Genomic DNA, 26,576 nt, shown 5'->3' with positions numbered 1-26,576 from the left:
TGCTGAAGCCAAAACAGGAATTTAGGTCCCCCGACTCCAGAGTCTATGGTCTTCCTCACGTTGACCCTGTGATTCTATCTGCCAGGTGTGACACTGATCTCTTGTAAACCTTGTTGGTTTTGTGCCATCAACCAGTAAGGGTCAGTATTAAGGTCCAGAATTCATTGTACCAGGCACCTCTCCCATTTTTAAACCATGCTTAGATGCACAGAACTCTGGGGTCACAGAGGAGGCCTACCTCAAACATTTCATCTGCGTCTTTAAGAATAAGTAGGACTTTGCAAGACCAAGATGTGAGAAGGAGGGCAGCTCTAGCAGAGAGCTGTACGATACAGTTGTACGAGAGCTTTCATGCCTCTGTAAAAAGGCACAGAAGCATGAAAGGGACAGGGATCTAGGAGAAGTCTGATAAGTACACATATACACATACTTCTATACACACATATTAGGTATGTATATAGATCTGTATGGACTTCTAGAAAATATTATAGATTAGCATACACATGCCACCATGTTAACAATGGTTACCATTTGGTGGTAGACATTAAGTAATTTTCTTTTCTTTTTTTCCTAAGTGTTTTATAGCATATTTATTACTTGAGTGATAAAGTCTAAGGACAAAGAAAACAAAGTTCCATGTGGTCTGTGGTCTGTGCAACGGATGTGGGAGACAGAAAGGCAGGTGTTGGCTGGCTGATGAGGCAAGAGAGGTCAGCTAGGACCACCTCTGCATCTCCTACAAGCCATCAGGAAAATGCCCCTGCTGCTCGGCCTCTATCTTCCTTCCCCTTGAAAAACCCAGAGAACCATCTACGTTGAGTCTAAGTGAGAAAAATGAACATCCAAGACAGAGGGAGTGGCTACTGTGTTCCATGCAGAGAATCAGAACCATCAATTATTTGCTGGCTTCTCTCAGCCATGTGCAGTCATTCCATAAGTGGAAATAATGGAGATCTGATTAAGCTACCCTGGGTGGGATGGCACACAATTATGCCACTCCCTCACTCTGAGAGCAAAGGAGGCACAGAAGGACAGCTCACACCTGACTTTAAAGGATGGCAACAGAGACAATATTAATTAAGAGACTAGGAGTGGCACAAGCTGGACCATATTTCTGATAAATTTGCTTTTTGAAAAATGATTCTACAGGAAGAAAATGGCCAAAAAAAGATGTTGATTTTCTTTCCCTGGATCCCTCCCGCTCTATGTGCAAAGATCATAGTGACGTGCCAAAGAGAGGCAGGTAGGTCCACTTTCCGTATAGATTCATTTCACCTCTTTAAACGTGGGATGACTTTTGCCCTCTTCACAGATGAAGAACAGGAGTTTGAGAACATAAAATCTAGGTTTCCCCACTACTTTTGAGTGACACGGTGGAAGATGAGGAAGTTCTAACTGTGCCAGCCACATTTAGAGAATGTAGGGAAAGGCTATTGTCCCCCAAAGTCAACAGGGCTTCTCAGTGGTAGGATCATGCACGAACCTAGTTTTTGTCTTTAGATCTTTCTGCATGTTCTCCAGTGAGCTTGTATGCCGTGATGACCATTTAAAAAAATAAAACAACTCATTTCCACTTTGGGAAAATAGTGGTTCACCAGAGAGGAGAGAGAGAGACCCTGACTGAAGTCCCTGAAGTGCAGGAAGCACTGTGTGAGGCTGGAAGAAGGCAGAGGTGGGAAGGGCCAGCCAGGAGAGACCTGGAGAAGGTGCTGTGGTGTAGGGAAACAGCACCGTGCCCGAGTCTCAGCAACCTGAGTTCACATCTTAGCAACACGACCACCGTCCATGTGACCTGAGCTAGTCATTGACCCTCTCTGATGCTCAGACTCTGAAACTCCCAAACAGAATCACAAATCGCAATACCTTCTTCATAAAGCTGTGAAAACTACATCATATCTCAAGTACGAAAGCTCTTGCAAACAAAAGTTAGCTGATGTACCCAGGTTAGGGGTTATAGGATTTGGGGGTGTAAAGGGGTAAGTCCGTAGGAGGTGAGGGGAAGGGAGAGGGAGCATTCCTTGAGCACCCACCACAGGCCAGGCCCCGAGGCCAGGCACAGGGTGACCAAATCACAGCTGGGAAAGGCGGGGTGTGGAGCACCATCACACACTGACCAAGGGCCTGCTCTCTGCCGCCTTTACACACTCAGCCTCGCGTACTTTTATATGAGCCCCTCCACGGGCACATCCCCACTGCACAGACCAGGAGAGGGGTCGGAGGGGGCACAGAGGGCTCATACCTTTGTCTGCGGCAGGCCGCCCTCCCCTCCGGGCCGTTTGATTGGCAAGCGCCCGCTCCCCCGGCCGCGCGCCCCTCCCGCCGCCCTCTCCCCTTCTCCGCCGCGCCCCGACCCCAGCCTCCGGGCGGGGAGTGGGGACCCCGGAAGGCCCCGGCGCCCCGGGCTGCGCCCGCCGGCACCCCCGCCCGCCAGCCCCGCACCTGGTCTCCAGGGGGATGTTGCTGTTGAGCAGCCAGTTGTCCTGGGCGTGGGCCGGCTCCTGGGCGCCGCCGGCGGGGGGCTCCCCCGAGAGCGAGTGGTCCGTGGGGGCCGGGCTGGGGTTGCTCCTCGGCGTGAAGTTGCCGCGGTTCAGGGAGTTGATGGAGGCCGCGTGGTGCTGGCTGGGGGTGTGGGCGTGCGAGAGCGGCGGCGGCGGCGTCCGGAGCCGCGGGTGGTTCTGCAGGCCGCCCGGGGGATCTAGGCACAAACACGCGCGTCAGCGGGCGCCGGCGCCGGCAGGCCGCGGGCACGGCCAAGGTCGCGGGCAAGGTCGCGGCCGTGGTCACGGGCACCGGCAAGGTCACGATCGGGGGCACGGGCACGGGCATGGTCACGGTCGGCTGTGGTCACGACCACAGTCGGGGCACGGGCATAGGCAGGCCACAGTCAAGGTCACGGCCGCAGTCACAGGACGGTCACGATCAAGGTCATGGCCACGGTCAAGGTCATGGCCATGGCCGCAGGCAGGTCACTGCAGCAGGCACGGCCATGGCAACGGGCACGGTCATGGTCACGGGCACAGCCAAGCCCCAGGGCCAAGTGGGCGCAGCCTGGCGGCAACGGGCACCGTGCATCGTGCGTGTCCCTGCGGCCCAGAGGTGGGTACTGACGGAGGTCCTACTATTTTCGGGGCTAGGGACACATCAACCAACAAAACAGACAAAATCCCTGTCCCCGTGGAACTTAAATTCCAAAAAAGAGAGACACAATAAAAAGGATTAAAAAATATATATATACAACCCACAACCACCCTCTGACGTCATCCACTTCACACTGCTTATCTGATACTTTTTGGGAAGGTTTTTCAAAGTGTGGTCCGAGACCAGCAGCTTCAACATCACCTACGAATTTGTTAGAGGCGCAAGTTCTCCGGCCCTGCCCCAGACTTATTGAACCATGAACACTTGGGTGGGCCCCAGCCATCTGAGTTCACAAACTCCAGGTGATTCCAATGGATGCTAAAAGTAGAAAACGCTAACTATATATAATGGTATCTAGTAAATGAAACAAACAAGGTAAGTAAAAACTAAAGTTTACAGAGGTGGTGATAATCTGAGAACACATAAAGCAGGGAAGGGGCCTATGGCCTGGGTATGTAGGGGTAATGGTGAAATTTTAGGTTCAGTGGTCAGTGTTGGCATGGGGAGGAGAAGGGAGTGAATTTTGAGTAAAGGGAGTGAGCCCAATTAAAAACCACCTGGGGGTTATTAAAAACTATCATTGACATTCACTTCTTTATTTTTATTTATTTTTTTAAATTGGAGTTCAATTTGCCAACATATAGCATATCATCCAGTGCTCATCCCATTACTGAGCACTCAGTATGTGTCAGGCATGATTCTGAGTCCTCTACATGTTTAAATTCAGCTGATCCTCATGACCCATTGCACAGCAGGTACTGTTTTCATCCCCACTTTGCAGACAAGGGAATTAGGATAAGTCTTTTATTTACTCTCTTCCACTACCTGGAACAACAGGTATTATTCTCACCAGATTTATAGATGTAAAATAGATTTCAAGATAAAGCCCCCACAGGGTCCAGCAGAATTTGACCTACACACTCTTTCCAGCCCTACCTGTCATCATCTCCCCCCTCTACCCTCCACACCTTTCCCCCCAGGGGCCAAGCGTTCTGCTGCAGCGACATAGTGGCTGAAACTTCATTTCCAATGAGGACAGTGCCCAGGAATGTGAGCAGTACCTTCTGAAGATGTGCCATGCTGTGCCAGCAGGAACGTCCCTTCATGGGAGGGGAGAGAAGAGAGCACGGGAGCCAAACAGGCTGAAAGCAGGCAGCCTTGGACCGGGGGAAGGTGAGAATAGCAGGGTCATTTGTTTTGTCCGCTGTCCTCAGGCAGCACTTTAATGGAGACATTTGGAGCCTGGGATGGAAGCCAGCAGCAGAAGCAGCCTCTTGGGTTGGCTGAGTGTCTCTCCTACCCTTGGCCTTTTAGGCAGCTGGCTGTAGGCCAGGGTACCGAAGCAGTGAGAGGGACTGGACCACTACTATCCAGTGCTTAACAGGAGGCCAGCAGAGAAGGGTGACCGAGCCCTGCTCCATGCCCCCCACCAAGAGTCAACCTCATTTTTTTTTTAAGATTTTATTTAGTTATTCACGAGAGATACACAGATAGAGGCAGAGACGTAGGCAGAGGGAGAAGCAGGCTTCCTATGGGGAGCCTGATGTGGGACTCGATCCCAGGACCCCAGAATCACAACCCGAGCCAAAGGCAGATGCTCAACTGCTGAGCCACCCAGGTGCCCCAGCATCAACCTCCTTGTGGCTTGTTTACCCAACTGATAACAATAGCTGCCGCCAGGAGCACCTACTATGTGTACTTTTACAGCTTTAACTGTTCTAATGCTCTCAACAACCCCCAGAGGGCAGTATTATCCTCAGTTCCACTTTATAGATAAGGAAGCTGAGGTTTACAGAACTAGGAAATAGTCCTTATTAATCCAAAGCCTGAATTCTGTCTACCAAACCATGATCCCCAAAACACAGACACCAGCTCAACTGTCTCAGTCCATGGTCAAAGGCAGGAAAACCCCCCTCAGTAGAGACAGCAGGCATCTGAGTTCTGGGTCAGGACAAGCTGGCCTGCAAGCCTACAAACAGACCTCTGCTTTGTGACTAAGTGGGGATGCCACGGTCTGGCTTGGTAAGTCTTTAGAACCACTGCTGAGAGTCCTGAAATAATGAGATTTTAAAGTATAAGACCACTGGCCATAGATCTAAAAAACTAACTTTTTTTTTTTAAGATTTTATTTATTCATGAGAGACACAGAAAGAGGCAGACACAGGCAGAGGGAGAAGCAGGCTCTCTGCAGGGAGCCCGATGCAGGACTTGATCTCGGGGCTCCAGGATCATGACAGGAGCCAAAGGCAGATGTTCATCCGTTGAACTACCCAGGCATCCCTAAAAAAGTAACTTCTAAAAGGAAATTCCCCTGTGAAGATAAAGAATGTCCTGGTCCAAATCCTCTCTTATTTTTTGAAGCTCAGCTTAATTACCACCTTCTCCAGAAAGCCTTCCTTGATCTACCATGCCCAAAGTTCTTTTTTTCCTCCAGGGAATGCTAATAGAAGCTGATCTGAACCACTCACCTTTTCCTTTTCTCTTACAGCTAGCCTACTTAAGTCCCCATCCTGCCTCTTCTGATAGGTATAAAAATCCATATTCCTTCTGTGCTAGTGATCACAGTCCTACAACTGACCAGGTGTATTGAGTAACTGGCTCTTGTGAGTGGTTTGGGCAGTGTATCCAAGAGAATAATCCTAGTATAAAGGACATTTGTGTACCAAAAAATCATATCAGATCACCCGGGGCTCTCTAGACCATGGATCTATGCAGCCCTTTACTGACTTATGTGGTTGCTTTGGCTAGGCCCTTTGTTCCCCTTCCCTTATCCCTTCCATTCTGAGAACATTAGGAAAGGGGGCTTTGAGGTTTCCTGGGTTCCCATGGGAAAAACTCTGTGTTTTGGGACTCGTGACTTCCCAAAAGAGACATGACCTTCCTAAGGAGCCATTATCTCTTCTGGTCTGAATGGAATCTCCTTTCTGCTCCTAAGGCCAGGAGGGAGGATAGAGGGCACAGGAATAATGGGTCCTTCTTTCTGTCCTTTCCCCTCTCCAATATATACTCCCCATCTAGAGAGGGAAACTCAGAACTAGTTCACTCATTCAGCATTTCTTGAGTGCCTGTTCTGTGCCAGGTCTGGCAAGCCAGGCATTGGGAATGCAGTAGTGAATGACATAGAGATGGCCCAAGGGAGGCCCTACTCTGCTGGTTTCTACAGACTGGCTGGATGGCCTCCAGTAACTTACTTTAGCTCCCTGGTCCTTGGGCTGTGAAAGGGTGTACACATTCCTACATCACCACTTTCTGGAGGATGAAAAGTGATGGCCCTTGCTCAAGTGCCAAGTACTTGGGCTTCCACTGCTCCCTGAGGGAAGGGACCACGTGCTATTCATCTCCATATCCCTTGTCAATATTGACAGAATGTGAGTAGAGAAGAGCAAATTAGCTGGGTGGACTTCTTTTTTTTTTTTTTTTTTATAATCTTCTACTCTCTTTTTTTTTTTTTTTAATTTATTTATGATAGTCACAGAGAGAGAGAGAGAGAGGCAGAGACACAGGCAGAGAGAGAAGCAGGCTCCATGCACCAGGAGCCCGACATGGGATTCGATCCCGGGTCTCCAGGATCGCGCCCTGGGCCAAAGGCAGGCGCCAAACCGCTGCGCCACCCAGGGATCCCCTGGGTGGACTTCTTGCTTGCACAAGCAATGGCTTCTCTCCTGCTACCTGGGAGTATGCATTGGTACATTTGCAAAGCTGTGCTGTAAATTCCAATTTGCACCCTCTTTTCACAGATAGAGTCTCCAAGTACATCTCTGAATCAAGCCCAGATATGAGTCATTTTTACTGTTATACTGCACACCTCTGTTAGTAAAGACCACTTGCTTATCTGAGTTTTGCAAGCCTGGTTTTTCAGGGACTATTTTTGCTTCCTACAAGTTCTCAGATATATTTGCAGTTGCTGGTTCCCTCCAACACCTCAAACATTTTTTTTTTTCATTTTATATGCACAAAAATCCTGAGCACTGAAGCCTCCAGGAGCATCCCCCTGAACTGAGATCATCACGAGGCTTCTTCAGAGTGCTCTTCCAAGCATTAGGTAATAGAAAGAGTCAGGCTTTGATGTCAGACAGCCCTGGGTTTGTTTTGGCTCTGTCACTTATAAGCTGTGTCACCTTGATCAAGTTACTTAACTTCTCTGGAGCTTCGGTTTTCTTACCACTAACTAGATCTAGATACTACCTACATTATGGGTTTGTTATAAGAAGTAATGAGATGATGTATGTAAGGTGCTTATTAGCACAGTGTCTGTAGTACAGTAATGCTACACATCAGCAACTATTAATTCCACGGTTATGATAAACACATGCTGAATGAATAAACTGTAAAGTGCTGAATCATCCTCGTGATAATCACTGTACAACATTTACAACAGGGGTTCCAAGGCAAAAATCCTTGAGAGAAAAAGAGCAAGAAAATATCTAACAGAAATGTGGTGTTCTTTTATTGCAGCCGGATCCTATTCTGGACCTCCCACTGGCTTCTAGGAGTCCTGGTCTCAGGAGGGTGCCTGTACTTCAATATACAGATCACAAGTGATGGGAATGGCTGCAGCCCAACTCTCAGGACAAAATCAGAGGCATGGGGGCTCCATGTCTTCAAAGCACCCGTTTCCACACTAGATAAGCATGTCAGAGCAAACCACGGTGCTGGGGTCAGGTGCATGCTAAGGAGATGGCTCTTGCTGTTGTTCGATCTATCAACAACACTAAATAGCCCTCTGCTATGTGCAGAGACTGGATGATGTTTAAGATGAGGATGAGCCGCAGCCTTGGCCAACAGAGGCATGCTGCCCAAAGGGGTAAGGGCAGAGCTCAGGAGTCTTCCAGACCCAGGCTCCACCCTGGCTCTGGCTCTGACAGGCTAACATAATTTAGGGTAAGTCACTTAACTTCTCTGAGTGAAGTTAAAACGAATATATAATAGTAACAGTAACAAAAGGAAGAGGGAGATGAGGAAGAAGGGCTATTGTAGACTGGAAAGATGGCAATCCAGAGCTGAAACCAATACAGTCCCAGCCTTGGAGCTGCTCGCAGTCTACGAAAAAAACCAGACACTCAGATGCTACACAAAATCACAATGATGATGAAACTGCAATAGTTAACATTTACTGAGTACTTGCTATGTGACCAGGTCTAAGTGCTGGAATCATTTAATCCTTATGGTGCCCCTACCATGAAGGTACTAATATCACTCCCCATTCTGTAGAGGAGGGAACACAGGTACCAGCATGGTAAACACTTTGCCTAAGATTACAAAACCACTGAGTGATGGAGCTGGGATTTGAACCTGGACAGTCTGGCTCTGCGGGCCATGCTGTTAAACACCCTGCTGTGGGGATCCCTGGGTGGTTCAGTGGTTTAGCGCCTGCCTTTGGCCCAGGGTGTGATCCTGGAGTCCCAGGATCATGTCCCACCTCAGGCTCCCTGGATGGAGCCTGCTTCTCCCTCTGCCTCTCTCTCTCTCTCTCTCTCATGAATAAATAAATAAAATCTTTAAAAAAAAATAAACACCCTGCTGTATATATATTAAGTATGTCAACTTAGGTAAAGTGCTTATGTCACTGCCTGTCACACAGAAAGCCCTCCACAAGCGGTGGCTCCTGGAAATCTTGTTAGCTTTCCCCACGGCCCCGCTGGAGCTCCGTGGAGCACTGAGGCAGCTGCCAGACCAACTGCTGGGGCTGGGGGAGGCTTCAGGAGAAATGACATCTGACCTGTGTCTAGCGGGCACAGGTGAGGGGTTTGGAAGCCCGAGAGGGAGCCAGTGAGGCTCACTGGGGCACTTGGATGAGTAGTGTCATGGCTGGGAGGGGCAGCGGCTAACCTCGGGGAGGAGATGCTGAAGGCAGGTCCAGGGTGGTTCTTGCCTGCAGGTGCTGCGCGATAGAACTTGGCCTTAATGGGGAAGGGGAGAGGGTCCCCAGTGGGCTTGAAGTGTGACGTGATCACTAATGTTTGAGGAAGATTTCTGGTGGCCAGCTGGAGGGTGAGCCAGGTGGGGACAGACCACAAGCAGGGCCCAGGCTGACTGCAGGATGCCTGGCTGCTAGAGAGGCTCCAGCCGAGTGGGTCATTATTCTTTCATAAGAGCACACTCATGAGAAAAAGACATGAACTTTCAGGGCTTTGGCTCCGGCAAAGAATTTTAATGTGTCAGCAGCCCTGCAATGTAAGGCCAGCAGTGGCTCCGTGAGAGGGTGCCAGGCTAGGTGCCCACACTCAGCCCTGCGAAACTGCCAACAGGCGCCCTGCGGTCTCCCTTGCTCCAGAGTTGACGGTGACCTGGCGTGCACTGCAGTCGTTCATAGGGCCCTAAAGATTGTCAGATATGAAAGATGATGGTATTTAATTACCATAAAACACAAAAACTCCAGCTGCCTGTGAATGCCAACAGGAAGAGTTATTTGGCTCCCATTAAAATGCCATCGAGCACTGCTAACTCGGGACGGTGATGTAGCAGTGCTGAGAGCTCAGCTAATGAACCTTGGCCTACACGACCAATTTAGAGAGTCCAGAAAGCTCTTTGTCACCACAGTCGGCAGCCGGGATCTGATGGTCTGACTTCCAGCCTCAGTTCTGCCTCTTTTAAGCTGTATAATCTCAAATTATTTAGCCTGCATTCTAGCTTCTCCATTTGTCAAATGTATATGAAGGCACCTTGCAAACTGTAGAGTCCTATGTAAGAGGGACAACTATCATCATCATTATTATTATTATTTAAATATTTTATTTATTAGAAAGAGAATGCATGAATGCAGAGGTAGAGGGAGAGGAAGAAGGAGTAGCAGACTCCTCGCTGAGCAGGGAGCCCAATGTGGAACTGATCCCAGGACCCTGGGATCATGACCTGAGCTGAAATAGATGCTTAACCGACTGAGCCACCCGGGTGCTCTCACCATTATTATTATTATTAGCTTAGCACAGAATGAATACAGACTGTGAAGTCCAAAATGGAACCACTGGTCTGAGCAGGAGGCTAGAGGCTGACCTTTTTGTTCCCTCCCTGAACAAATAAATGCTTTTGGTTCACTTTCACTGCTGTGCTGTTCTTTCTGTGTCACTGCCAATGTGCAGCATTTCAAAAAGGTACTTGGCCTGAAACCCCACAGTGACTCGTGGCGGGGAGGGCCCAGGGAAGCTGAGACTGCGGGCAGGAGCTTTTCGAAGGCTCCCCTTCCAGTTTTCTCGATGAGGGGTAGAAAAGGGCACCCCAAGGTCATCAGGTGGCTGTTTCTGCTCCTCATTCATTCAGGCCGGACAGAGTGTTGGGTGAACACAGACTGCTAAAGTGCTTTGTATTGAGATGTAGTGATGAGGGGACAGCGTAGAACATCTGATGCACAGGCCTCACTGTGTGGAGCGGTGGTTTTCCAATGGGAGTGTCTGGAAGGGAGTATTTTCTGGTTGTTACAACAACTGGAAAGCACAGCTGGCACTTGGCAGGAGGGGCCGGGAAAGCCGGCGGATACAGGGCAGGTGACCCAGTGTTCCTTGGGGGCATACAGGCCAGTCAGCACTTAGAGCAGTCCTCGTTTGTGAGAATGGGTAAACAGCCGCCGTAAGATTTTATTGTTTGCCTGCTGTGCTCCCATGCCATCTGAGCTCACTCTCTGCCCTTCTCCAGGGCAGGCAGCTGACTGCTAAGGCTTCTATTACCTGGGCCCCCGTGCCCCCTGGCTTCCACAAAGGTGTGGCTAAGTGTTAGTGCAGCAGGACACTGAAATATAGGAGGAGAAGGATGGGGTGGGGGTGATGCCCTCTCACCATCCTCAGCAGGGCAGCACCTTATCCTTCACGACTGTAGCAGTCTGGAGGTAGAGTGGCCTGGGAAAGGTTCTAGGAAGAACAAGGACCTGCACTGAGCACAGAAGGAGAGACAGGATGGAGGTATGTCCTGTAAACGGGAAGGATAAAGGGGAAGGAAAGGGCATTCTAGGCAGGGAGGCTGGCAGGAGCAAGGGCCCACAGGCTGAGAGATACAGCTCCTTAAGGTGGCAAGGATGGTGTGGGGGTGAAGGGGTGTAGAGGGAGAGGCTAGAGCCCACCTGTGAGAGCTGGGGGTATCCCTGAGTGTATGGGGCCAGATAGGCAGCTTTAAGGATGCTTTAGGATCCCAACTTCTAGCCTTTTAAAGCCAAATGTTAGAGTAGTCACAGGAGTGAACCAGAATCCCCAGGCTTCATTAAAATGCATATGGGATTCCTCATCTGGCAATGAAAGCTCTCCTAGGGTGCAAGTGGGGGTGAGGGGCAACCTGCTGCCTTGGTCCACACAGTTGAACAGAGTGTCAGAGTATCTGTCAGACAGAGGTATAATCAACATTGTTTTATGTCCTAGGATCATGGCAATTTACAGACAAACTAAGTCCACAGCATCCAGCCCTATCTTTCTTTTATTTTTTCTTTTATTTTTTCTTTTCTTTTCTTTTCTTTTCTTTTTTCTTTTCTTTTCTTTTCTTTTCTTTTCTTTTCTTTTCTTTTCTTTTCTTTTTCTTTCTTTTCTTTTTTCTTTTCTTTTCTTCTTTCTTTCTTCTTTCTTTCTTTCTTTCTTTCTTTCTTCTTTCTTTCTTTCTTTCTTTCTTTCTTTCTTTCTTCTTCAAGATTTCACTTATTTGACAGAGAGAACAAGTGCACAAGCAGGGGGAGTGACAGGCAGAAGGAGATGGAGAAGCAGACTCCCCACTGAGCAGGGAGCCTGATGCAGGGCTTGATCCCAGGACCCCAGGATCATGAGCTGAAGGCAGATGCTTCACTGACTGAGCCACCCAGGTGCCCCAGGACCTGTCTTTTTAAGTGTGTATATGAGCACCTTGGCTAGGCCACTGCTGAACCTGGAAGAACTATCTCCTAACCTACATTGGCCCAAACTTCATTCCTGTGCTTGTCCTTATCAGCCCCTAATTATCATGTGACCTTGGGCAAGGCACTTAACCTGGCTGAGTTCCAGTTTCCCCAACTGATAAACTGGAGGGGGCAGTGGTTGTGAGTCGCCTCCATTTCTAAAATCAAGACTGTATCATTCTTGGCAGATGATCCTGGGACATTTGTTAATGAGCAGCTACTTATAAAAGACATGCACAACAAGTTGTATATTGGATTGTGCTGTGTTATTAGTCACCAACAAAGGCAGAAAGATGGAAGAAAGAGGAACACAGTGCTTCCTTCTTCCTGCCCTCTCTTCTTGCTTCCATTCCTTTTGCAAAGGTCACTCTCCACAGGCTTTGTGCTTGATACCAGGGACACAGAGGGATCAAAGTCCCTGCCTCTAAAATTGGAAAAGGCCACCTGCAGCCACAGGGGAGACTTTTCTGGGCACATGGCTTTCCTCCAACTTAAAGCTGTGTCCACCTCAGGCAGAACTTGTCCTGGGAAAGCTTTCTGGTTGTCATGTAGGTTTTTCTACCTTCCACTGTCACCTTCTTACCCTTTTCAAAAATGACCCTTAACCTGTGAGGTTAAGTCCCAAATCAGCAAGAAACCATATTTGATAGGTAAGTTAGGAGTGTGACATGAATGTAGGGGTGGAGCTCAGTTCAGTGGGAGTCTGCAGTGTGTTGGACCAGTTAAGAAGCTCATGGAAATGGAGTAGGGTGCATTCGTACAAGTAAAGTGATGGTCATGCTGTGCTGATGTGCTGGAGTGGGTCCAGAGGAGGGATGGCTGGATTGGGGGTCATCCCAGTATTACAGAGTCTGATCCTCCCCTGAGTGTCTGGAGGTAATGTTTTCCCTGGCTTCCTTGGATGGTAAAGAGTTTAGAAACTGTGTTCCTCCAGGTGTAGACAAAGGACCAATGCTGTTAGCCTGAAAAGATGTATGAAAAGGCTTAAAGAAAGAGCATATGTCTAGGAGTCTTGGTGAAACACGTAAGTGTCTGATGATTAGCTGTCCAAGTTCTGTCACTTAAACCACACGATTTCCTATAGCTAGGAAATCACACATACACGATCACGTGGTGCTGTAGAGAGTTCTAGATTAAAGAACCACCCCAGGGCAGCCCGGTGGCTCAGCGGTTTAGCGCCGCCTTCAGCCCAGGGTGTGATCCTGGAGACTCCGGATCGAGTCCCATGTCAGGCCCTCTGCACAGAGCCTGCTTCTCCCTCTGCCTGTGTCTCTGCCTCTCTGTGTGTGTGTCTCTCATGAATAAATAAATAAAATATTAAAAAAAAAAGAACCACCCCCAGCTTTGCCAGGAACTCATTCCATGACTTTGGGAGCATCCCTTCCTCTCTCTGGGGCTCAGTTTGTTTGTCTGAAAAAAGGGATTCCTTCCTCTTATGGATGATCTCCTGAGGCTCCTTCCAACCTGTGACAGCCTGATTCCTTGTGGCTTCCCTTGCCGCTTTCAGGGAATTTCAGAGACCTGTAGGACACTACTGTTGCCTCCAAAAAGCTGAAGGCTAGAAGAAGGCGCAAACCTACCCCACAGGGCTTTAGGACAAAGAATCAGCACAAAGGCCAGAAGTCACCTGAGGCCACCAGCAGTCAATTCAGGAAACCCTTGTTCCTGCCAAGCTCTGCAATGGGCTGCCTCCCAAAATAGTGAGCTCCCTGTCGATAAAGCACCAGCTTAAATAGCTAGCCTCAACCTCTTCCCTGCACTCCAGGCCTCTGTCACTCTGACGAAATAACACACAGAGCTAAACCTAATGCCTCCCTGCTCCCTGGCCCCTAATTCGACCCCTTCTGCTAAGCTTCTGATCTTACCATCACCAGCTGCTGCCAGAACTGCCACCCAGCCCACCAAACCAGACCTTGGGGAATCAACACCACCACCTCCCTCTTTTACCAGGTCCTCACTGCTCCTACTATCACCACCCTAGGTCAGGTCCCATCAGTGCATCCCGAGGCCAGGCCACAGCCAGCGCTGGTGTTCCAGCTCACAGGCTCTCCTACCTCCAATTTGTTTGCCATCCAACAGCAGGAGTGAGCTTTCTAAAAGAAAACAACCTCATCACTCCCTCATGATAAAGCTTCAGTGGCTCCTCACTGCCCATGGGACAAGACTCCTTGCCATCTGGCCTGAGCCTGCCAGGGCAGCATTCACAGCTTTCCACTCCCCTCTTTAAAAAGGTGCCAAGGTTAACAGGCTAATTATAAGCCATTCATGAAATTGCTCACTGCCTTTCTCACATCCACGGCTTTGCACATGCTGTTTTCTTAGGCATAGATGCCTTTCTTTGTTCCTTCATGTTAACTCAGATTAGGAGTAACCTTCTCTAGGAAGCCTTCTCTGACCACCACCTCCACCCCTAGTTTGGGTTAGAGGCACCTCTTCTGGGCTTTTCCAGCCCCCAGAGCTCACTCGGAGTTATCGTATTTTGTTTGCACATCTGTCTCTCCTACCATACTCTGAGCTCCAAGGGCAGAGGTCTTATCTTAACATGTCACAGGCTGTGAGGCTAGAAACAGATGACTCTTCTCTCTGGGGTACATGGCAGGATCTCTCACCCAGGTACTGCCACTGGTTCTCAAGGGGCACAGAGTAATTTGGGCACTTTGATCTTTCTCTTTAAACTTGACCTGATGTTCTCCACACTGCACAGGAAAGACAGCTGATCACTGAGGTGTATATAAACTCTTTATATTTTAATCAACAGTCGAAGATGCCAGGAAGAGATGACAAGGAAATCATGACAACAAATCTCAAGGCTCCCAGGGGGAATGGCCCACTTTGTTGAAACTGATGTCAGCACTGAAGGGCAGGGCGGTTTATCAGGCAATTTTCCCAACGTGAGGTTCACCCCCCACCACTGTATGGCCTCATAGGAGGCTGAGCACCAGCACGTGGACAGGTGAATTCTCATTAACCATGTTCGTGTGCCTTCCTGCATTGAACACCCATCAGGAATTCTGAAGAAACTGCTTTCTCTTAGAAGAAACACAGACATGTTCAATGGAAGCCACAGGCTACTAGAAGCCACAGAGCATAATTGACATGGTAATTAAGTGCCATGGCTCAGGCTCAGGCTGCTTTGGGTTCAAATCTCACTTCCCTCCTTACACACTGGCCACACTACAACTCTCTTCTGGATCCCAGCTTTCATGCAAAGAGTCCCATTCAAACAAAATGGTAGCCAGGAAGTCGAGTGCTAAGTCCAATGGAATTGAGTTTGAAACCAGGCAGGCTCCACCACTTCCTAGCTCTGTGGCTTCCTGAAAGTCTTGATTTCTTCATCTGTAAAATGGGGATAATGGCACCATATACTGCTTAGTGTTGTTTCAAGGATTTAAGGAGATGGTGCATATAGTCCTTAGCACATGATCGGCAAATAGAGGGACTCAGTTGAGGTTTATAAATTCATTCTTCTAGATCCTTAGAATTACATCTAATTACATTCCCCTTAGGCTAAAGGGTCTTCAAGAGCTGAGATCTTATCTGCATTTGGTCTTTCCTAGACCTTCAGCTGGCTTCCCTGTAAGGCTATTAAACTCATCTGTAAATATTGAATTAAACTAAAGTAAGCCCCTGTCTATGTAGGTCTGGGAACCAAGATGTTGTTGGAAGGAAGAGAATATTTATTGACACGTGATGATGAGCAGGACTCTCATTTCATCTCTCGAGTAACACTGTGAGGTAGGTCTTAATTTCCCCATTTTACAGAAAAAAACTCCCAAGTCTCATAAATCTGCTCATGTCTTTGTCTTTGAACTTTTTCAACAATGGGATATCTCAGGCCCTAGCATTTGGGACAACTTTACTAAATATGACATCTTTTTTTTTTTTTAATATGACATCTTGATTCAAAAACAAAACAACAAAGCAAAAAACACACCCTTAGTCATACCACTTAAGAAAGGATAAAAGCGGGGGTCCCAACACAGATCACTACTCTTTCTACTCTTCATGCCCCCTAGAGGCAGCAGAACAAGAAAAAATAAATTCTGGGGTACTTAAGCTATATGTATTGAGCAATTTATTAAATGCAAAAACATCAACTATATTTTTGTTATGACTAGACAACAATCATATCAATACCTTTATAGATGAGGTGTTTGGGGGAGTACAAAAAAATTTACCGTTTGATAATACACCATAACCACAACCCTAAGAGGTAGGTGTCACTATCCTTTTATGCACAAGTGAACTGAGGCTCTTCAAGTTTACATGGCTTGCCCAGGTAGCTTCCCATAAGCAGAGACTCCAAGCCCAGTGCCCTCCACAGCCTCTAGAAACCACATGCAAATTCCTCCTACCTCAAGCAGAGAGCACTCGCTAAACCCCAGCACATCCTAGGAAGCATGGAGGCCCCTGCTCAAGTGGTCTTTACCTTCTCCCTCAGGCCATAAAAGTCCTCACTTAGGGAAAAAGGGAGAAAGTCATTCAACTCATTATACAGATCACAGAGATGCTTTTCATCATTTATGACATGATCACATGTAGGTTTTCCTTTTGATACAAGCTCAGGAGATCTTAGGCAGGTATTTCATCCATCAATGTCCATAAACCAAGACATAATAGAAACAGATAAAAGGAATTTGTCCTCCGACGTCCTCTGCAAAGGGACCGGCTCAATCCCCAGGCCACCGAAATGTAATAACAGTACTAATAATGGCCTTAGAGCACTGAAGGCCAAAAGGACAACTAGCTACTAAGCTAAGCATCTTTAACACACTTTCCCCATCTTCTCTTCCCAAGAGTCCTCTGAGGTGGAAGAGGAGCGTAAGGCAGCAAGTTTGGCATGCAGATTTGAGAGCCAGACAGCCTGGGTTTGAATTCTGTCCCTGCCACTCCCTCGCTGTGGGGCCTGGTACAAGACACTTGGCTCCTCTTGTGCCCTACTTTCCTGACTTCAAATACGGAGATAAAACTCATGGGGTGGCTGGGACGATTAATGTAAAGTGCCAAGAGCATGCCCAGTACGTGGCAAGGAGTCACTAAATGCTAGCAATTACGATCTATTTTACAGACAGGGGAACTGAAGCTCAGAAAATTTGCTCATGCTCTATAGCTACTCAACAGCAAGGCTGGAGGTGAAATCTAACTTCAACACCCATGCTCCTGATGACGATGGCATACTTTCCACACTTTACCTCGCCATCCACCCAGCATAGTAGGTGTTCCATAAATGGTATCATTACTATTATTCATACTTGAGAATGCCTTCTTAAGCGCTGCCCTCCTTGTCAGTGCCCTCCCAAGATGACTGACCCCCAACTCCTGCCCTTTCTCTTGCCATAGCCTCACGGACAGCTTACAGAGCAAGTCCCTGCAGCAAGGGCACAGACGGTGCTAACTTTATTTCAATGCAGAAAGTGTACAGTCTGTGGGCACCACCTGGGCTCATTCCCCAAGCTAATTCTTTTCTCTCAGCTGTGGAATATTTTATTTTTCCAATTTCAGAATCTACTTATGTTAAAAAAGAAAGGAAGAGAAATCCAATCAGCCCAGCTCAGGTTTGCGAAACAAATAATGCAGCCACCATAGAACCTTAATCCAACAGTTATATTCATAACCACAGTGATCACTGCTCCGCCTAATTTATACAGCCCAGGGCCCACTAAGAAAAATGTCTCTTGACGATATAGGATGTAGTGCAGAGGCTTGCTGACACCACTGAAAGGGTGTAGATCTCCAGGCCTGGCATCTTGATGAATCTGAAGCAAATTTGGATTTGGAGGCACATCTCCCAGGAATTCCACCCACGCCGGAATGTCATACTACATTTTCTTTTTCTTTTTTAAAATAAGGAAATGGAAGAAGTACACTTTTGCCTGGCTGCTGCTTTTGTTTCCTGGAAAAAAATTAAAATAGAAAGGCCAAACTGCCTCAGTGTCCTGGAATGGAAAGGTGCTTCAGAGTCCAGCTGATATGGGTTTGAATCCTGGTTCTGCCACTCACTGGCTATGTGACCTGACTAAGTTACTTAACCTCTCTGAGAGCATCTATAAAACAGAGATAATTATACCTACTCACAGATTGAAAACTGAATGAGAGAACAGTGGGTTTCCTACTAGACTGTGGCTCTTGTATTACCAATGCCTAGTACATGTACTACTTTATTATTATATGTCTGATATAAATGTTTATTGACTATGCCAACATTCCTAATGTCCATTGTTTACTGAGAGATAACTGTGCCACGGTCTGTGCTAAGTTCTTTCCATAGCACGATCTTATTTTATCCTGAAAGCAACTCTGTAAAGTATATATTAGTATCCCCTTTCCAATTCTGAGATGGGGATGCCTGCATAAGAATGAGAAGTTAGGACACTTGTCCAGAATACTACAATTTATAGAAGGGGCAACCACTGGGAGTCCAAGATCACAACAACGAAGCCAGGATTGAAACCCAGGCCTGATAACTCTACTTCTTTTTAAAAAATATTTTATTTTTTTATTCATGAGAGACACACACAGAGAGAGGCAGAGACACAGGCAGAGGGAGAAGCAGGCTCCACGTAGGGAGCCCGATATGGGACTCCATCCCGGAATCCCAGGATCATGCCCTGAGCCAAAGCCAGATGCCCAACCGCTGAGCCACCCAGGTGTCCCAATAACTCTGCTTCTTTGTCCTGCCTCCTCCTTCCACAGCACCTACCAAGCTTCATACATGGCTGACAGCAGATTCCCAGGGCCACTTAGTTCCCCTTTATTTCTCCTTTGGACCTCTAATGTTTCGGGATTCCTTGAGGCAATTCCGAAATCAAGGTAATACGTTAAGATACTTACAGGGATTAAATCACCATTTCTGGCCAACATCTGTTGGACATTTGCAATGATTTTACTCTGTGTTAGTTACTGTGGCTCCCCAGATTTCTGGACTATCCTGATGAAATCAAAGTGAGAATCAAAGTCTCCTGAATGGCTTGGGGGAGGGAAGGTGCCCACTGAGTGCCCAGGTGAGTCTGATTCGTGCCCTACCAATTATCTTAAGGTAGCAAGGTGGTCAGTAGGTCTGGGTCCTAGTTCCAGCCCTGCCATGATCTCACTGGCATGTGGTCCAGTCACCCCACCTCTCCGACCTCAGTTCCTTCCTAGGAAAGTGGAGCAAATGGAGAGTGTTGGGCCTGATTCATTTGCTCAGCAAATATTTCTGTGAGTTGTTGCCAAACTCTTTACTCCCAGAATCCTATTAATAAACCCCCCTTAATTACTCTGTATTTTAGAATATTTCATTTCTCACAAGTGCTATATTCACTAATGAATCATTAATTGGTTTCCCTTTTTTAAAAAAAAATCAAACACATGTAAAGCTGATAATCAGAATTTCTGATGGGACCAAGAGAATTCAGTCAATGGATCCCTAGCACCTGGCCCATTGCTGACATGAAATAAGCCCTGTGTTTACTGAGTAAATGGGTAAATGAATGGATGAATGGATGGATGGATGGATGGATGGATGCTTGATATGAAGCAGAAGAGCACCAAGTGGTGGGAAAATAATGGAGTCAGAAAGGCCTGGATATAAGTTCCAGCTCCACCAATGACATGCTGTTGATCTTAGGAGAAGTCACTTAACTCTCTACGGCTCAATTTCCCATCTCTGAAAGGAGGACGATTAGATCTATCTGACAAGACTGATGTAGAGTTGAATAATAACAATAACAACAGTAAAGAACATACCATAGCTAACACTGTGTACAGTGCATACTATGTACCAGGAGCTGGTCTAAATGCTGTACACATATGAACTCAGTCTTCATAATAACTCTATGAAGTAGTTACTATGATTATTTCTATTTCACAGATGGTGAAACTGAAATATGAAAAAGATATTGTGGAACTTGCCTCCAAGGACAGACTTGTACCTGAGATAGGATGCAAACCTATGCTGTCTGATTCCAGAGTCGGTGTCCTCGATCTCTGCATTCTACTGCTTGGGTAGGTCATGCCCAGCACATGCTGTGGTGACTCTCATGCTAACTGAGCGGAAGCCCTAAAGGTTAGCCAGTGTAGCCTTACTGCGGTATGCTAAGCAAATTTTCCACCTCGACTGTTTATAATAATGGCAATTACCCACAGCACCCCTATATTTTCATGCTCTGTAATGCCCAGGAACCACAGTTGGGATTGAGTATGAGGTACTGTCAGAGACCAGTTCTGCTGGTGACTATAACATAAAGACCTTAGTTAGTGGGTGGGAGGAAAAATGAAGCAAATGCTGTCGACTTAGCCTCCATTTCTGGAAGACATGCAGGATTCCTCTTGCTCAAGGCTGTTTCCTCCCACCATGCCTTTACCTCTTTAGTGTACCTACTGGCTTTTGCTTGTCTGGAATTTCTTCTTCTTCTTCTTTTTTTTTTTTTTTTTTGAGAGAGAGAGAGAATGAGAGAGTAGGTGCACATGCATGAGTGGGGGAAGGGACAGAGGGGGAGGGAGAGAGAGGATCTTAAGCAGGCTCCATGCTCAGTGCAGAGCCCAATGAGGGGCTCAATCCCACAACCCTGAGATTATGACCTGAGGTGAAATCAAGAGTCAGGTGCTTAACCAATTGAGCCACCCAGGAAACCCCTTCTAAAAATAGAAATTCTTTCTCTGTTTTGGGGAGATCTACTCTTAGACTCTGAATTTGAATAGAACTGGCTTCAGGGTGGCCAATGAGAGCACCCCCATTCCTCTAGCCAGGGTGTCTTATTCAGGTAGGGCCATGTGACCCTGGTCAGGCCAGTCAGAATCAATCTCGGGATTTTGCTGAAGCCCAGGGGGGAGTGTGGGGTGGGGGAAGAGGCACTCTTTTACCTGGTTTACAAAGCTGGTAGCATATAAGCCTGGAGGGGTTCCTTTTATCAGATGGGGATGCCTGCATAAGAATGAGGCCAAAGCAAAGAGAAACAAAGTCAAGAGACAGAAAAAGATTCAGAAAGACATTACTGGAATGCCTGGATCTAGTTGCACTGATGCAAAAATGATCCCTTAGACTCTTCAGTTATGTCACCCACTACGTTTTCTTTCCTTAAAAAACTCAGGTGGTGTTTCTATCCCTACAGGTGGGAGTTCTGTCTAAAACCCCTCCACTGATTTCTCAGCCTAGAGTGCCTTTCCTAGCCCCCTCCTCAGTCATGAGGCTGAAAGTCAACTCAGAGACTGCAACACCACATCGGAGCCTTCCACACTCCTCAAACAGACCTGGCCACACCCGCTTTTGGCCCCATCAACCTGAAATCACAAGGTGTCTGCACTTGCACACCCAGTACACCAGTACATGTGCATGCACATGTCCCCAAGGATTGTGAGCCCTTTGAGGTGACTTCTTCACCTCCATGTCCCCTGAGCCCAGTCCAATGCTTGCCACATGGTAGGCTGACATCACCAACGTTTAAGCAAATGATCACAAACATCCCCTCTAATGAAAAAAGAATGCTCTGTTACTACTATCAGGAATGACCATTTCTACCTCATCTGAAAATGTCCTGTAGTGATGGGTGGATATTAAATAATGAGAAAACATCTACTTCCAGGTGGCAGAGCATGACCTGTGTGGAAATGGGAGCAGCTGCAGCGCCCAGCCCGGAGGCAGGGGAGGGCTGTCCGCTGGATCACAGTTCCACGGTTCGCCGCCTTGGTCAGGTTCTCGTCCTCCCGCTGCATTACTCATGGACGCTGTTACTAATCATGCTTACTCACACTGATTTCTTTTTTCTCCCTGAGGACGAACTACCTCATCCCTCCCTAATTTAATGGCTGAAATTAGGCAAAAGCAGCCATCTGATACATGTTAGGCATCACCCCAGAAAGGAAGTCATCACACAAGATATTACAAAAAACCTTTTAATGTTTCTATTCTCTTAACTGCCCATGCAAATCAGGTAGAAGAATTCCAAATGGAGAAAAAGATGCTCGAAGCTGTGGCTGTCATGACCTTTCCTGTGTCAGGTCACCCGGAGAACGTACCTTTGCGCTGGGCTGTTTCTCCCCAGCAGCAAATGCTGAGCCTCCTGCGTGTCAGATACATCACATGCGCTCTCATCGGGGTTACAGCACAGGGAAGTTTTATCGCCATCACCCTCATTTCATAAATGAGGAAACTGAGGCTCGCAGAAGTGAAAGGACTAGCTGGAGGTTAGCCAGTGAGTGGTGGATTCAAACCTAGGACTAGCTTGACTCTATGATCTCTTTCTACCTCTCTCTACGGGCTAGCTCTTTTCCCTCTTCCCAGGGCCCCCGATTGACACTGTAAGTTAAAGGGATTCGGTGAAGCTGGCAATAGCCAGTCCTGTGAACACTGGCATTTTTATGATGCGTTGGGTCTCACCTATGCTCTGGCTGACTAAAGCTTGTGGAAGAATGAAGGTGATGCCTGGGTCTGTCATCTCTGGATCCCTAGATACAAGAGATACCTCAGCTCTGTAGAGCTGGATCTGGGCAGGCAATGTCGTGTCACAGTGACCATGTCCAGTAACAACTGGACTGCACCCAAGGGAACTTCGGATATACATCTCTATTTCTCCCTCACTAGAACTCAAATGTGGCATTTAGAAATATTTCTAAATGTCAAAAACTACCATGAAGATAGAGTCTGACTGCCCCCCTCACTCACACTTGAGGTCTGAGCCATAATTACAGACGCTCCCTCTTTGATGCTGCACGTTTGCCTTGTCTGAGCCCATCTGTGCAGCATAGCAGGGCTGTAACCACACAGTCAGGCACTGCAGGCAGGCTCCCAGGGCAATCCTGCTCTCCTAGTGGACTGACAGGGAAGGCCTGGACACAGGAGGCATAGGGCCAAGGCAAGGAGGGAGGTGTCAGTCCTCGGGAACCTGGTGTCTGGTTGACGGCTGAAGACAATTCCCCTTCTGAACACATCATTAGGCTGAGATCATACTGCCTGTTTCACTTGTGATCTTGGACTTTTCCTGAAGATCATGAGTATTCCCTCAGGGACCTCAAACCACAGACCGTTTCCTTCTCTGACCTCAGGGTACAGAGTCAAGTCAACCCACTCTCACTGGTACCTCCTGTTACAATGCTATGTGATAGGCATGGAGGGAGGGAGGGAGAAGCATGAATAGCATCCCTGGAAACAAAGCACCAAATCTCCTGAAGGAGACAGCCTTGGAGGCAGTGAATCCTAACCAGATGCAGTACGGGGACTGCTGCTACCAGGGTGTATCTGGAGTGTGATGGAGCTGGAAGGGACTCATGTTCTCTTGTAAAACTGGGAGGGTGCCTAGGAGAAAGTGATGCCAACATGCACCAGGCACTCTGCAGAATGCTTCCATGCCTGGCCTTGGAGCCAATCTCCAGAGGTCCTAAAGGATAGGTAGAGTCAAGTGATAGAGAACATGTATAAAATATGCAGGGACAACTTGAGCAAAGGTAGGCAGGCAGAAAATAAAGGCAGTGCGGTCTGTACCACTCAAAAGGCAATTAATTAAGCCCTGCCCTTCTGATGTCTTTATGATGATGGTTCTTATTACTTAACTCTTCCTGGGTTTTTGCCCAGTGTCTCCAGCTAGGCCAGTGTGTCTGCATACTTCTTTATTTTATTTTATTTCATTTTTTTAAATTAATTAATTTATTAATGATAGACATAGAGAGAGAGAGAGGCTGAGACACAGGAGGAGGGAGAAGCAGGCTCCATGCTGGGAGCCCGACGCGAGACTCGATCCCGGGACTCCAGGATGGCGCCCTGGGCCAAAGGCAGGCACCAAACCGCTGAGCCACCCAGGGATCCCCCTGCATACTTCTTTAAATCTCCGCTTGTACCCAGAGCCCACACAGTGTTCTGCACACAACAACACAGGACTCAACAGTCCCTGCCAAACTGAGGACTACATTCTTATATGATAAAGAACACTGACCAGATGGACACAAGAGCAAATCTCATTTCTGAATGACCTATCCGAAGGCAGGTTTTAACATCAGAAAGAAAATACTTTGCTTGGCGACACAAAAACTAAGAGTGAAAGAATGCCACAATGTGGAAGCCCTGGTCATGTGTCGATGGTGTGATCCTAGCTCAGCAGGTATCATAACCCCAAAGGTCTAGGACCTCAGGTATCAGGAAGGAAGTCAACCAGAAGTGTTTCTGAAGTACAAACCACAAACAGCACACCAGGGAGGTAGAAACAGATCAGAGTTGATGTTAGACTGAAGAGAGGGAGGAGGAGGTTTGCAGAGTATACAGCATCATGTCTGGCATAGAGCTGGTGCTCATGGTCCCCTTGACATCACCAGCATCCTTATTGCTAGCTCCTCAGTCCAGTATCAGCTCAGCCAGGAATTCCTTTCTCATTGTTATTCCTCAAACACCCCTTATAAGCCAGGCATTGGCAGCACAGAGGATACAATGATGAACCAGAATGGTTGGTCCCCATTCTTAAGTGGAAGTCAAAGCAGTAAAGAATGAAAAGCCAAGGGCAGCAGGCAGCAGGATATGGTCAGGGCCTGCTCAGTGGGCGAATGAGCACTGCAGTCATGTGGGGCCCCACACTCTAAGGCCCCTGCGCTTGATTTGATGTGCTGTAGCCATCTTGAAATTCTTAAAAATTTCTCAACAATGGACCGTGTATTTTCATTTTGCAGTGGGTCCCACAAATGATGTAGCTAGCATGTCCTGGATACAGGAAGGAGCTTTGCTGTCTGATTTCCATCCTGCCATAGAGTAGTAACAATGTGATCTGGGGAAGTGATCTCCACTCAAGGTGCGTGAGTGATCCAAGGGTGATCCCATCCCCTGGGCCAGCAAGTGGGTCAGGAATGAGCCTCTGACAAAATTTTGGCTGGTGAACTTTGAGGGGGATGTTTTCTGGATGTTCCAGGAAAAATTACTCTTTTGTTTTTATGACTGAACAATGGTAAGCTGGTCTCTCTTGCTTATTAAATGAACAAAAAGCAGCATGACTCTGCATGGCACTAGCAGCCATCCTACAACTACAAGGAGGAACCAGCCTAAGGATGACAGAGCAGAAACAAGAAGAGAACCTGAGTCCTTGATGATACTGTTGGTCCTGGAACAACCAACCCTGTAGCCACCCTACCTCTGAGTTTCCTTTTATATGTCACAATACATGTCCTGACACTTGAGTGTTTTCTGTTAATTGCAGCCTAAAGCATCTTAACTGACACTGAGTTAACCAACTTTGCTTTAAATCCTGATTCTGTCACTCACTAATAGTACACCTTTGGGCAAATCCCACTTACTCTCCTCCACTGGAAAATGAGGGCAAGTAATCCCATTTTATAAGATTGTAGAGAACATCACAGGAGGCAATGCTAGTGAAGATGGTTGGACAGCATCTGGCACATAGCAGGGGCTCAATCAATGATAGGTATTATGATGATGATAACATTTGGACCTAATAGATAGCTGTCTACCACTGCATCTCCTGGTGGAGTTGGTTATGAGCTAAATTTCCCAACTGTAAATAAAAATAGAAATATTTTTTAAAAAATCTTTTTACATAAATAGCAACTTGTAACTATACTAATAAAATTTAATAAATTGACAAATAAATTCAAGCACTTAGTACATGATAGACATAGTTGGTAAGTTGCTTTTTCAGAATCTGGACATCCCCTGGTCCCCCATTACATCAGGATTTTCCTCTCTACAAATGCTAATATCTAGGTTCATCTCTACATGTTAAGGTGGTAAAGCTGTGACTTTGTATAATTGAAACTAATTTCATACCCATTGTCACTGATTAAACCCTAGTTGTTTTTTTCTTAAAGATGTTATTATTTATTCATGATAGACACAGAGACAGGCAGAGACATAGACAGAGGGAGATCCAGGCTCCTCACAGGGAGCCTGATATGGGACTCGATCTCAGGACCCAAGGATCACACCCTGAGCCAAAGGCAGATGCTCAACCACTGAGCCACCCAGACATCCCCCTAGTTTCTATTCTTATTAAGCGACCTTCCAAATCTTAATACTTATTCTGCATTGTTCTTTTGGAAACCTCCAGCCTTTCCCGTTTTCTCCCTAAACAAAACAAAATAAAACAAAACACACCAATTAAGATACCTGTGATTTCAGCTTAGGCACTACATTTTGGGTGTAGCAAAAATCCTGATTCATTGGTGTTGGGTGATTCACAAATTCTTCCCATCAGCGTTTTAGCTATTTTTACTTTGGAAAGTGTTTTGGGGTGCTGGGGGAAGTGGAGATGAATAGTTTTGTTGCCTGTGGATAATTCCAAGTGAATCTTGGGAAATTCCAATGGGAGGCAATGAGAGAAATAGATGATTGTTAACCTTCCTTATTGATACTAGTGGGAAAGAAAAATGTAGAAGAGTTGGAGTCTGTCAGCAACTTGACAAACACCTATCTAAATTTGGGAATTTTCTAAAGAGGGAATCAGTTATACTGGAAAGATGGTGAGAATGTGGATGCTTTCAAACACACTTTCACATCAGTTTGAAAACTGTTTCTTTGTCGTTCTCTCATACAGCTATCAGAGAGCGTTCCAGAAGGTTGTTCCCCTTCTAAAGTCCTTCCTTGGCTCTTCATTTCTTTCAAGATAAAGTCCAAGTTCCTTAACTG

At 47.0% G+C, this 26,576-nt stretch overlaps 1 protein-coding gene and 1 long non-coding RNA gene across 2 annotated transcripts in view; one reads left to right on the top strand and one right to left on the bottom strand.

Annotated features, from left to right (window-relative positions):
- TENM4 (teneurin transmembrane protein 4) overlaps positions 1 to 26,576 on the bottom strand; it is a 729,276-nt gene that overhangs the window by 227,006 nt on the left and 475,694 nt on the right. Inside the window, 1 exon segment of the mRNA XM_038568485.1 lies at positions 2,440 to 2,695. Coding sequence (XP_038424413.1) covers positions 2,440 to 2,695 — 256 coding nt within the window.
- LOC111091516 lies at positions 918 to 22,624 on the top strand. The gene is made up of 6 exons (XR_005375612.1): positions 918 to 1,243; positions 4,119 to 4,311; positions 15,623 to 15,718; positions 17,052 to 17,195; positions 19,833 to 19,966; positions 21,544 to 22,624. It is a non-coding gene; the product is annotated as an uncharacterized LOC111091516 (long non-coding RNA).

Source organism: Canis lupus, chromosome 21 (assembly GCF_011100685.1).
Source record: "Canis lupus familiaris isolate Mischka breed German Shepherd chromosome 21, alternate assembly UU_Cfam_GSD_1.0, whole genome shotgun sequence".
NCBI classification, from domain to species: domain Eukaryota; kingdom Metazoa; phylum Chordata; class Mammalia; order Carnivora; family Canidae; genus Canis; species Canis lupus.
This window is presented reverse-complemented; position numbering and strand designations above follow the sequence as displayed.